The following is a 13,507-nucleotide window of genomic DNA, read 5'->3' as shown; positions in this document are numbered from 1 at the left end:
TTTTTCCAGTTAACTTCATCTGTATATTTTTAACCACTCTGTTTTAGATACAAGCCCAGCATTCTTTCCAAGTACGTTTCCAAGCAGATTTCCTGCTTGCTGCTTCCCTTTGCAAAGTGAGGGAGACATAACTTACTCGAACCTAGGGGCTGTTACAATACCTGCCCATTTTTATTTTTAGTCTGTTTATTGCCCCAGGGGGCCCATTATTTTGTGTTGGCAGACACAGAAGAACCAGGCACACCCTTAGGAGGTGGTAAAGTCCTTTATCCCAGCCAGATGTAGTACTGGTGAAGCTGTTTTGCTAGGGCAACATATGGGTAGCTGGTGATGCCTCGGGTAGATCAGGGCCCCTGAGGCGGTCAACACGCATCTGTGATTTGCCAGTGGAGGTGTGCCCTCATTTCAGCCCTCAATCTCACTGCTTCAGCACATTTTGTAAACTGAGGTATTAACAGCAGAGTATTTACCAAATTCTCACATTAGTATTTACTGTAAAGTTGCAGCTGCTAAATGCCTCAGATGTGTATGTGGTGGTGACTGAAGCTATTGGTGATCTCATTAGTCCTTTCCATGTTAGCTCTGTGGCTGCATTTATCATTCATAAGCTAAACAGATATTTCTGGCTAAGGAAGGGCTAAGTACATGAGTTCCAATGGCAATGAAGTGAAAAATGCCAAAGTACACCTATCATTTCTAAAGGTGCTTAACTGTATATTTGTAAACCATATAGTATGAAAATGCCTACGTTTGTATTGTAGATAGCAATAAGAACACTTAAAAGTAGCAGATGGCTGTCCCAAGCCTCAGCTGATTCTGTAAAATACATACGAATCCCCTTTGGAACCTGGGAATCTCTGAATTTAGCCTTTTTTACCATTTGTCTTCTGCATTTCAATTACTTGAGCTGCTGAAATATTCTGGTAGAAGTTGGCCTAAGCCGAATAAGGAAGCACTATCAGGTCCTGTGAAACGTTTGGATGTTAATTTATAGAGAATGAGGTCTGTATAAACATTATACCTATGAAGGGTTTTGTTTGCTTACCTGAGCCAAAGTCCAAACTCTGAGACCTTTCATAGCTGTACTGACAAACCTTGCTTTCTGTACAGGCCTTTTCTTATCTTTGTTACACACCCGCAAGTTTCCAACCGACTGTTGGTAAAGCATTATATTCAGAAGGTTGGCGTAGGTTTGGCTTTTTGTTTGAATCATTTCTGAGGCCTTTTTCACTAAATGATGTTTTATTTCATCTTCTGCCTCTACAGTGATGTTGCCAATGAGTACATGGACATGAAACCAGGAGTGTCATACTCAGTCCCACCAAAACCTGATAAAAAAAGACCAGTGAAGTCTGGTGAGTACAGTGACAAGGAGAATTCTTTTTGCTGGTGGGAGTACAGAGAGGAGGGTTTAATAGATTTTTTTTTTTTACCATGCTTTTCTCTTGTGGATGGGGACAGTTAAAACCCCTGAACTGATAGGAGAAGGCTTAAGACTGATATGCTAAATTACAGCATCATGATTTTTCCCCACATTTAAATGGAGTATCAGGATTATTCTTCGCTTTTTGGCAGTGGGCTGTTTATCTGGCTCTAGTTTGGCATTTATTAAGATCACTGTTCTGTTTAACGTAAGACAAATCTGTTTCTAAATGATTATACCTGGTCTACTCAAAAGCTGTTGTTATTTATATTGCATAGGATCCTACATCGATCAGGATGTTAGCCTTTCTATGTTGGAAGATGACGAACTTGCACTAGATGTTGAAGATCTGCTAAGTTTTTCTTACCAGGTGGCAAAAGGCATGAGCTTCCTTGCCTCCAAAAATGTAAGTTAAGAATTTGTCAAAGTTCAACAGTAGATTTCTGATTTTTTTGGCATCATCACTTACAGTGTTTTAATGTTATCTGCATGTTGAAATGTTCCACGTTATTTCAACAAGCATTGCCAGCTGATGTGCTCCTTCTCATACCTGAAGCTTCGGCTAGTGTTGGAGGTCTGCATTGTGCTGATTGGTCAGAAGCTGTGGTTTATATCCCATAAAACAGAATATAGGGTGCACCACAGTCAACCTGAAGCAGTGCTACTGTGTGTCTGCAGTTCAGGCTAGTAGCATCAGTGGCCTTGTTTGTGAACAGCAGCTAGTCATAAAAATGTCAAGAGAGGAGGCAGAAAAGAGGAATTGCAATGAAGTGTGTTTGGTGCACCACAGACTTCACTGATTGACAATGTCATGTGCTGGGAGACAGCAGGTGCAGCTGAATCCTGCCTAGCTTGTGTGGTGCCTCTAACCACTCTGAACTTTAGCCCTTCATTTCCTGGAGCATCCAGGTAGTTTCATAAGAACTGATGGCTTTGGAGAAAGTGAAACCCATAGGAAATGCGAGGAGTTATTTCTTCAGGCTTCTCTGGTGTGTGGGGATTAAATGGAACTAATGAAAGAACTGTGGATGCTTTCAAAAACAATGAAATCTGTAGAGTTTAGGATTTATTCATTGTGGCACTGCTGGAGAGTTTACAAACTAAAGAGCAGGATGAAGGCAGCTGAAAAGCCATTTATTTGCATGAATTTTAAATAACAGTGAACTTGCTACTTGCTACGGCCTTAAACAGGGGAGCTATCACATTGTAAGCTTTTTTTTTTTTTTTAGCAGTATGGCTTAATGCACAGGGTATGTCTTGTTTTTTCATTTTCTGGAAAGATAAAATCAGCCTATAAATCCACAAATTATCTTCTTTGTCATACCCTGAGCATAACAGACATTTTGCCCGGTTTCAAAGTAGAGATACTGCGTAACAGAAAGGGATTTATAATGAGTAGAAGTCTTAAGTTTAGCATAATTATGATCTTCCTATGGTTGTGCTCACATTTTATTGGAAAAATGTAATTTAATATTTAAACCTTGTAAATAAGATAGAGACAGGGTTGTACAGGTGCACCGTGGCTAAAGCACAAAAATAAACTTAGGTAATTTAAGGAAAATAAGGTAGTCCTGTTATGATGTACTAATAGGGGGAAATGTGGCTCTAATTCTTCTACAAAGGAAGTCCACGTTAATATTTGCCCTTGCACTTGCCTTTTCCCCCCACTGTTCCTCCTTCCAAACCTTTTAGTTTATTTTTCATCTATCAACAGCTTCAAACCAGGCCTGAGAGGCAAACACAATATATTACAGATTTTAATGGTTTTCACCAGGTTCCTGTGTTCTTCACTATTCAGGACACTGAATGCTTAGCACACGTATTCTGTATTTCTTCTTATTTTGCTGCTGAATAGCCCCAGGATTCCATGTGCATCATTCCTGATGACCATTTTCTTTACAGTCTTTCCATTGATAGAAACAGACACCTTGGCATTGAGTAGCAAAGGCAATAATGAATCTAACACTACCTCACCATGAGGTCAAGTGCTAATGTGCAGTATCATTTTGGCAATGCAGATAGAATTAACAGCTTTATCACGTGATTAAATTGTGCTGTGCTAACATGTCACTGTGCAACAACTCTGGTAGTTGTGTATGTGTGCACTCTGAGCTCCAGCTAATAAAGGCAGAGGAGCAGTGTGGGCTGATGGATAAGGTGCTTCAGATGGCCTTGTGCCCTTGGGGACCAAGGGCCCGCACAGACCCACAGCACAGACTTCCATCTGCTCTTCTGCAACTTCTTTGTGTGTCAAGGCTCAGAGGCATTAGAAGGCCTCTGGGGGAGTTGGGATAGGAGCCTGTCCTGGGGGGATAATTCCCTTATTAAGCACACGGTGCCTTAATCACAAGACAGGGCTTCCTCCAATTAACAAAGTTTTTGTTCAGCGCAAACTGCACTGTTGCTGGAGGAACAAGGCAGCGACATACTGGATGCTTGGCCATTCCTTCACTTCACTGCTTCAGTGCATTAATTTTCATATGCAAAGTGAAGAATATGTTGGATTGGGAGGTGAAGGAGAGTCCCTTGACACAGTCATTAAAACTAGTTCCTTGTGTACACATGCAAAAGGTTGCTTATGCAACCTGCAGTTGATTTCTGAGTTTGAGCTGCATAATTCTTGATATTTTAAGTAATTTATTATAGGGAACTCCTGAAGTTTTGTATTTCAAGGAAACAAGAAAAATTGAACCCTCTTTATCTAATTTTAGACAGCCATGGCCTTCATAGTTATCTATACTCTATGGCATCAGTAAAGTGGGAGCTTTGTGCTGTCCTTTCCAGATGGAAAAAGAGATAATTTTGTTAGAGAATTACCTCCATTCTGTAACAAACACTCCACAGTTACATATGAAGAAAACACAATTGCTGGGAAACTCAGGCATCCTTCTGGAGCTACTCTTACAAATACATGAGTACTTCTCAGGTGATAACTGGAATATAAACTAGTTACATCACTGAAAGCATGACTGTTCATTGAAAGATACTGGCATGTGAAAATTTCCAGAGTATTTCTGAAATGGGATTCAGTTTCCAGACTTGCGTGCTTTGAAGTTATTACCATATTTTTCCCTCTTTTCAACTTTTCAGCACTTTACCCTTAATAAAAGGTTGGAATTATTTTAGAAATAAACCACATTTTCCCCTTATTTGTCCTGCATTAGAAAACAGGCCAGTGATTTTTTGATAAAAATACAGAGAAAAAGTCTGTTAAAATTCAACTGCAAATGTGAAACACTAGAAAATTCAAAGTGACTGCCAGTGGTCTTTTCTAAATTAAACGCATAGACAACCTTAACTGTGTGGATCAGTGTCATGATAGTCAAGATACTACACCAGGATGTTTATAATCATCTGAGTAATCTTCTTAACACATGGCTTTGTTACGACTTTCAGCTTGCCATAAAATGCATAATGCAGTAAGTTATATAGTTGAGTAAACATGTAACCAAGCAACAGCCTATTAAGGATATTATAAAATAGCTTTGTTTGTTTGTCTGTTTGTTATTTAGTGCATTCATAGGGATCTGGCTGCAAGAAATATTCTTCTCACTCATGGTCGAATAACAAAAATCTGTGACTTTGGCCTGGCAAGAGATATAAGGAATGACTCAAATTATGTGGTCAAAGGAAATGTAAGTATATATGATGCTTTATCCACCTGCTTTAAGTTAGGGGAGTTCTTGTTCTCTTGCCTTGCAAAGAAAATTCTTTCTTGGATGGAAATACAGATTTCTATTAATTTTGGTATATTTCCATGCTTGTCAGGAATGTTAGAAGGGGCAGTTCCTGATGTAGATGTGTGCGCTGACAAAACCTTTCATATACACATGTTGTTATACTAGAAAAAACAGGCTGGTGCCTGAATGTATGTTGTACTGGAGATGTTTTTGCTGTACCAATATAGCAACCAGTCTTTCTGTTATATCTGAATGTACTAAAAGTTACAGCTCTGTGAGTAATTGCTAGTTTTGCCATTGAAATAGTCTGGTACCCCAATCCTAAAAATAATTATTTTGAAACTTTTCTTGAGCATTGCTACATTTGTCCATTTCTGAAACAGTTTATCTTTAGATATCTAACTAAGCCTTGGTTTTCTCTGATTCCATATAGAGAATTTAACCTTGTATGTGTAAAAAATACAGCTTTAACTTGCAGCTATAGTTTGAACTCTGTAACAGCGTTAGAACAAGATACTATATTTTGATGAGAAAAGTCCATATCTCCCATGTAGAAGAGTACCAATAACACTAGAACCTCCTAGACCTCTGGAGGGGGTACAAAGACACTTTGAAGTGATGCAGATTACTTTGGCAGCACTTGAAATCCCCTTCAAAGTGCTAGTGCAGTAAAAGGAGCCCTACTACAAAAGAAATAGAGCTTGTCTGTGGCTAAGCTGGAGAAGTGTGCTAAAAAGTACAGGTATTTTGCACCTCAAACAGATTTGCACTGCCTGGATTAGTGTTTTAAGTCAGTGCCAGATATGTACAGGCAGCCACTGCCTTCAGAGTACATGTGATTTCACTTGCACAGTTTTTCAAAGGAGACAAGATCCATGTTCAACACAACAGCCCTCCTCCCCAGCCCCTCTGAGTGCTCAGGGGCTGGTTGTTAGTGAGGGACTTGACAACCCATGAACTGAAGCTTAACCATCCTGGCTTTGGGCAAGCTGATGAAGTGAGAAAATCCCACACCTGTGCATTTCCCACCAAAGCAGTTTGCCACACTCAGTTAACCTCAGTCAGTCAATGGCACCTCAGGTATCTGAGATACCTCTGCTGGTCTGCTGGCACCCAGCAGACCCTTATGTCCCAGGTACCTACAGCATCCCTATTTTAGGCTACAGGAGAGACAGGTTTATTGGTTGTCTTCAAAACCAATGTTGGTACCAGCCACTGGGTGCCTAAAAGTTGAGGTTAGGAAACAACAAGAGCAGAATAATTCAGGAATGTCTGTCCTGGCAAAATACTGAGTGGCATTTAGTGTGAGAAAGCTGCTTTCAGGCTCCTGGAAGTGGGGAGTGCAGACCATCAGCTTAGGAGGGAATTGGGCAGTAAGTAATGAAGTTTTACATGTCTAGGCTACCCTGTAAGTTTCCTAAGTTGTCTGACAATAGGATTTCACATAGGGTTTGAAAGGGTCAGAGGAGGATAGGCTGCAGCTGCCTGGGGAGAGAGGAAGCAGTGGCTGCAGGAGGCATCCAGTTGCATCTGGGCTGATCTTAAAGCAGACCAGGATTTCTTGGGCATTGCTTGCTGTGGATGCTGCTGGGAGGCAGTGCAGCTGACAGCAGCTGGGGGCTTGGCCAAGAAGAGTGTTTGCTGTCTGTGTTGTTCAGGAAATAAACAACTCTGGTTGCCTCTCTGGTGAGCCAGCCCATAGCAAATGCTGCCTTTCCTCCACCTCATTTATTTTCCCTTCTATTTACCTCCTTTTCTGTTGGGTCTTCTTTCCTTAAAAGACATCAAAGATCTTTTCTATAGTATGGTTGAAATATGTCTTTGGACACATTGTTGCAAGACCACTTAAAAGGAAGGGGTCTAGTTTCTTCCACAGCAGGCTCCTTTTGCTAAGGGCAAAAGCCTGGCAGGCTCCTACAGTCAGGCAAGGAAAGGGCAAAGCAGGAAGAGGAAGGTGGAAGCAAATCCAAAGGCTTTCTGTGCCCTTTCCTGCACTCCAGTTAGCATTCTCAAGGGCTGTCTGTCCCCACAGAAACTTAAGAAAAATGTCAATATATATTTCTTCCGTGTGATTTTTTTTTTGTCCTGATACACAGAGGAGCTGAAGTAGGTGTCTTAACTCTTGATTAAAGCCTTGAAGGACCTTGACTATGTGAATATCATCTCTGTGCCTGTGGTAGCCAGTCCATAGAAACAGACTTGCATATTTGCCTAAGGAACCATGCCATGATCATAGATATTATTTTGCTCTGACTTCCTGCCATTCCTTATAAACAAAACAGAAGGAATCACACCTTATACAGAAAATCAGGGTGCAAAGAATTGCTTGAGTTTGGTAGAGCTGGAGAAAGATGGATCAGTAACGATTCTGCACTTGGAGACTCTAAAATGCTGAGATTATCATTCTTGGTTGGATACTTCTGTTTCTTGATTTAAGGAGTACCTAATGCACGTAAGAAGTAGCAAAGGTGAACTTTATCTTGAAAATTTTGAATTCCTTATGTCCTTTGTCTGAGTTTATTCCCTTTTCCCTGGAAAGGCTCGTCTTCCTGTGAAGTGGATGGCACCGGAAAGTATTTTCAATTGTGTCTACACCTTTGAGAGTGACGTCTGGTCTTATGGGATATTGCTTTGGGAGCTCTTTTCTTTAGGTAAGCTCCTTCAAGATCTGCACTTCAGGGGATTTCTCTTTCATCTTGGTTTTACTCCAGATGCAGAAATCATGTTGCTCACGTGATCTCTCAACAGGAAGCAGCCCATATCCAGGGATGCCTGTTGACTCCAAGTTCTACAAAATGATCAAGGAGGGATACAGGATGTTCAGCCCTGAGTGTGCCCCACCTGAAATGTAAGTGAGCAACTAGCACCTCAAATCATCAAACATGAGCACTGATGCAAAGGAAGGGAAGCTTCCATTCTTGCATTAAGTCTCATTGCACTGCCCCCTTTTCTTTTTTTCAAGTTCTTTTCATGTTTTTAAATAATTCATGTAGTCTTAACTAGCAGAATACATGCCTATGTTGTTACAAGCAAGAAAATACACGTCTTGTACCATCTGATCACTTTGTCATGACATCTGCTCCATGTCAATAAATTATTGACAGATCACAGAATATAATTAAACCTTTTAAATTAAGATAACACAGTCAGCGGGATGTATCACCAGACTGTACATTATCGGCATTTGTGCTGTACTTTCTGACAGCAAGAGCACTACAGATCTTCTTTATGAGCCATCCTAATCCAAAGTTTTGTAAATGAATTGGCAGTTAACAAGCTGTCAAATAAAACTGTGTCCAGAGACTCCCATTAGTAGTGAGTCCTTTGTTGTCACAGGTGTTAGCAGCATTATTTTTGTTCTTAAAAATAATTTAAAGGAGGTAAACTGTGGGACTGGCTCACACACTTCTTTCAAATAATAATGGAGGTGAGATAAGAGCTCTAAGAATTTCTTCATGAGCAATACTTAATTTCAGTCTCTTTGCAGGTATGACATAATGAAGAGTTGCTGGGATGCTGATCCTTTACAGAGACCCACATTTAAACAAATTGTACAGCTTATAGAGCAGCAGCTTTCAGATAATGCCCCCCGGGTAAGTTATGGATCATCAGTTGTTTTGGAGTCAGAGCAGCTTCAAGCAAGATATCAGACTAGAGCTGTGAAGAGCATAGAGCCTGGGCGCTTCATTAATTTTCCAGTATCATTTTTATTTAGCTTTGTACTATTGGTTTGGGTGGTAGGAATGATGCCTGGGTGACTCACTTCTACTTATTTGTGTAATCAGACATCAGCTGTCTAAGGGCATAACCAAAACGTACCAGCTGGAGAAGACTCTTTGCTTGGTTGGTGTTTGTCACTCAAAATAGACCTGGCACAACAGTTTTAATGTTACAAAATGCAATGGTACTGCATAAATTAATCTTATCTTAATTTAAGAAAAATTTTATTAATCTAGTAAATATCTCCAAAGTGAAGTATATTTAGCTTTTAGTAAAAAAGCCTTCTGGGTGAAGTGATTGAGCTTTCAGTGCTTTTCTGCCTCTTCTAACTTGCTTCCCATAGCCTTATTTATATATAGCCTTGAAGGTAAGTCATGACAAGCTGTTCACTGGTCTTTTGACAGTTCCCTAGTAAAAGCTTTTTCTGAGAGGGTAACTGGACAGAACAGTCCAAAGAAAAACTGGAGGCACATTAGAAACCTGAATTTTCTCTTGCTGGAACACTGTGCGTTACTGGGGTTTAAAAAAGTAAGTTTAAAACCTGGTTTAAAAATAAAGCTTCCTTTTACCTTTTGGATGCCTTGTTTGGGCACAGAGTACATGGCTCCCTGACAATTTGAGAAAAGAGGAAACTGAAAGCTGCTGGTGTTCAATTGCATCCTGTAGCATATTTTTGGCAGGTACAGACATTACTAAACAAAAGCACGAATGCGAGGGAAATATTAGTGAAGTTTCATGGGGATTTTAGTAATAACCTGAGCCATGTTTTTTCAAGCTCAGTTGAAATTTGGTGTGCAGTTGGAAGCTGCGGTGTTGTTAATAACTGAGGCTGAGGTTCTTAACTCTTTAACAGAGCAGTTAAGCCCAAGACCTTTTGAAAATCTCTTTAGATTTGCAAAGAAACACCTGAGCTGGAGACCTTCCACTGTGGTGTGTGGTGCGCAGTGGAAAAGGCTAGGAAAGGAGAGCTCCCCATGCATGAAGAGAGCAGTCTGCTGAGCATTGACACATGTCCTTGGCTTCTGCAGGTTTATGCGAACTTCTCAACTCCACCTTCCAGTCAAGGAAATGCTCCAGATCATTCGGTGAGGATTAACTCGGTGGGTAGCAGTGCTTCATCTACTCAGCCTCTCCTGGTACGTGAAGATGTTTGAGTGGCATCTGGAAGAAGAGGAGGCCAGATGTATTAACTGTTTGGTGCAGGGGGTGAGAGAGGGAAGACTTCAATAATTTCTCTTACTTTTACTCACTACTACTACTGTGTAGCTGAAATGTTGTTGTAATACTGTCTTTTACCACACACTGTTACACATAAACTTAATCTGCTAAGCACGGTTACAGGCATCATTGCAATGTTAACTGAAGCTGTATATATTTTGCTATGTTGTGTGTATTTGCAGTAGAGAGCCAGATCTGAAGAAAAAAAAAAAAACAAACAGCAACCAACAAAAGAAATCCTGAGCCAGGGTGTTGAACAAGATAACTGCAGATCAAACAAAATGTGCAGTGATCCTTCTCTGGATCTGTGCCTGAAAGGCATACAGTAATTTTCTAGTAAATCTTGTTTTGCTGAATTTAAGAAATAAATGAATATGAAGCTAATGGCTTTGCAAACCCCTTTCCATGTCCATCCAAGCCTGAGAAGCTTTCCCAGTCGGGTATCGCAGGTTAGTAGGAGCGCTGGATGTGTCTGGACAAGAGAGGTGAAAGGATAGAGATCCTTCCAAACTCACCAAAGTTGGTCTGCGCAGCAGCAAATGCTGCTGGTGTTGTCCCAAATCTGGGTTCTTCACCCAGTATGCAGTAAGCCAATCAACACATTGAGTTGAGATACTTTTTATTTCTAGTCTGCAGAGTAAGGTGCCAGGCATTTACCATCGGGCAGTACACCTTTCGGGAGACAGCTGGGCTTTATGTAGAAATGGTAACAAAGGAAAATCACAACAAAATACGTTATTGGTTTCCAGTGATTTGTCTACCATGCTTAACTCCTACATATGCATCTAAGCTCATGTTTAAAACATTTAGGAAGGTTACTGGATTAGATCCACAAAGGGGTGTGATTTTTAGCATTAAAATTAGCTAAGGTAGCTAGAGGCTGTATCTTCATCCTGTCAGCTACCACTAAGTTCTTAGTCAATCTTGGTCAATTTTTCATCCTGTTGCAGAGCCTGCTTCTAAACAGTAGTTACCCACAAAATACAGCTTTGGGCATCTAACCATGGGGACCCTCCTTTCTTGTTGCTATGGTTTCAAAATAGAGCTCATCATGGCCACTCAGTTTGTGACTCTTTAACACTGCCTACTGACATTACCGGGAACTCGGGTTTGAACCAGAGGAGTGTGGATCTTCATCTTTTACTTTCTACCTGCACTATCAGCCTTGCAGACCCATCCTGAGGTTCCTGTGGGTGTATCCACTGCTTCTCACTGGCCCGTTCGCCACCAGGGATGGAGCTGCCCATCACTGGGTCTCACCCCACTACAGAGTCTGAACTGTTCCCTTGTCCCTCTGTCTTGGGAGCCTGAGGGCTTCAATGCTTGTTTTGGTAATAGTTATGTCCAGAAGTGTTCACCAAAGATAGGCTGGCCCTGCTGAGTTGGTCAATATGGAGGAGGAGGGCTGCTTCCCATAAACTGTGTCTGGAGGAGAGGCCGTTTAACGAGTCATCTTATCTAAGCAAAAACAGAGGCAAAAACTTCTCTCCTGGGGGCCCTTTCTTTATCTTGTCCTACCCAGGTGAATCTTTCCCACAGGCAGGCTTGGATAGTGCTAACTGGAAAGGGCTATTTTCCCTCACCCTGAGTAATTTCATCTTTCTGTACCCGTCCAGAGATGACAACAAAGAAGAGCCTAACGGGGAAATGCTGAATTCATAAATGGGGTAAAAGAAAGATAATTATTTCAGTCCTGTTTGACAGACTTGTCAAACTGGGTTCTGGGGTCAGTGTCTGCTGAGCCCAGGGTTGTGTTCCTGTATCTTCCAACCCCTTTTCTTCCCATTGGAAACAGTGCTAATTCTTTTCTTCGTTTGTTTCTGTCCCCAAGAAATTAGCAAAGGCATTGCTAGAAGCCTTTGTCAGAAGCAGAGTACTAGTTAAGTACCTATTTATTTACAATGCACTTAAGCACTCTGTAATTTATACTTTACCAGAATTTTGGTTGAGTTTACATGCAATTTAAATATGTAACTAATTGCCCAAATGCAAGGTAAATACACACATTGGTAGTATATTTTGGATTATGCTGAATACCACGCTCCTTCTACGACTGTGCATTTGGTTTATTGATACAGGAATCTGTTTTTCAGAGTTAAGTAAAAAATTAGCCATTTGCACTGAACTTACTTAGACTGTTGCACCTTTCCAAAGTTAATCCAGTTGTTTGGAGGCACTCTTATGCATACTTGTTGAGCATTTTCAGTTTAATGCTATAAAAGCTATTTCGTAATGTGTTGGCTTTCAGAGCAGCTGTAGACAAATTAGTTATTATAATTATAGATGTCTCGGTACTTTATGGACACTTAGCTGAAAGAGGTTTAGGTTTTTTCGTTCTTGAAATTTATATTTTTATAATTTGGGGAATTTTGAAACTTATTTTGCAATGGCTTGGTGTTTTGAATGGGTTTACGCTCTTTTTTTTTTTTTTTGTAAATATGGAAATGTAGCAATAATGTCTTTTTGACTATTCTCAGTCCTTGAGTTTCAGAAGTATTTTTTTATATATATATGCAAAAACTATATGTATAAATATGTAAGTGTTTGAAGTTTATGAAACACTTATGGATATGTTGCTCAGTTGTAGAATTGCAGTTCAGAAAAGTTCAAATAAATCTGTAAATATGTATTCAAATGCTACCAAGGTGTACTATGTTAAGATGGAATATTTTCATGTCTTAATAAATTCTTGGGTTGAAGCAAAATCTCAGTGTCTGGCCACACAGAGGTCAAGTTTGGCCTTCTGAAGCATTTTGCAATTGTGTGCCAGAAAACTATAATGCTTCTGTGTTGTGCATGGTCTTTGCCTATGAATATAGTGGCAGGTGCTTGGAAACTTGGATTCAGCTTTCTTCTGCAAAAAAGAAATGCAACCAGAAGATTAATCTTGCAGACTATCCATGCAGTCTTTCTGTCACGAGTGGTATTTAAAACTGAACAAAAACTCCTCACTGCTATTAAGGGTATGGTTGCAGAGGTAGTTTGAGCCACTCAAAGGCTGCAGTGATGTTCCCCCTGTGCCCAAAGAGGTGCGCACACATGCTCTTGTCCCCTCCAGCACGCTGGCCCCAGTGTGTGTGCTGGGGTGGCTGAGTGCAGCATTGCATGGGGGGATGCCTTGGGTCATAAAGAAAAAAAAAAGTAATGCTTCCCTTGCTGAGCAAGTGCCCCGCATCTTCGTGGGAGAACCTCTGCTTTGATTACTCCAGGTTTGAAATCCATGACTCACCCGCTCATGCTTGTTCCTTCTGCTGCAGAAAGGTTTGCATCAGCACAGTTGGTGTGTGGTTTAGCAGTAGGTACAAAACTTATAAACAAAGATTTTCAGAACTATCCTGTGAAACTCCCTATGAATATAAGAGACAGACTTGGGCTGTTTTGGTTCTTAAATATTTTTGTTCTCTTAAGCAGTCTTTCTTGAAGAGCTCCCCTCCTTCAGAGTTTGCTTTTTAAAATAGCTTGCTTT

At 40.5% G+C, this 13,507-nt stretch overlaps 1 protein-coding gene across 1 annotated transcript in view; it reads left to right on the top strand.

The window, feature by feature from the left end:
• The window catches only part of KIT (KIT proto-oncogene, receptor tyrosine kinase), a 56,750-nt gene extending 44,055 nt beyond the window's left edge, over nucleotides 1-12,695 (top strand). Inside the window, exons 15-21 of the mRNA XM_051619400.1 lie at nucleotides 1,267-1,355; nucleotides 1,702-1,829; nucleotides 4,936-5,058; nucleotides 7,643-7,754; nucleotides 7,852-7,951; nucleotides 8,591-8,696; nucleotides 9,852-12,695. Coding sequence (XP_051475360.1) covers nucleotides 1,267-1,355; nucleotides 1,702-1,829; nucleotides 4,936-5,058; nucleotides 7,643-7,754; nucleotides 7,852-7,951; nucleotides 8,591-8,696; nucleotides 9,852-9,977 — 784 coding nt within the window. The 3' untranslated portion in view covers nucleotides 9,978-12,695. The remainder of the gene's footprint in view (nucleotides 1-1,266; nucleotides 1,356-1,701; nucleotides 1,830-4,935; nucleotides 5,059-7,642; nucleotides 7,755-7,851; nucleotides 7,952-8,590; nucleotides 8,697-9,851) is intronic.
• The last annotated feature ends 812 nt before the right edge of the window (nucleotides 12,696-13,507 follow it).

The sequence above is a fragment of the Apus apus genome, chromosome 4 (genome assembly GCF_020740795.1).
Source record: "Apus apus isolate bApuApu2 chromosome 4, bApuApu2.pri.cur, whole genome shotgun sequence".
NCBI classification, from domain to species: Eukaryota; Metazoa; Chordata; class Aves; order Apodiformes; family Apodidae; genus Apus; species Apus apus.
This window is presented reverse-complemented; position numbering and strand designations above follow the sequence as displayed.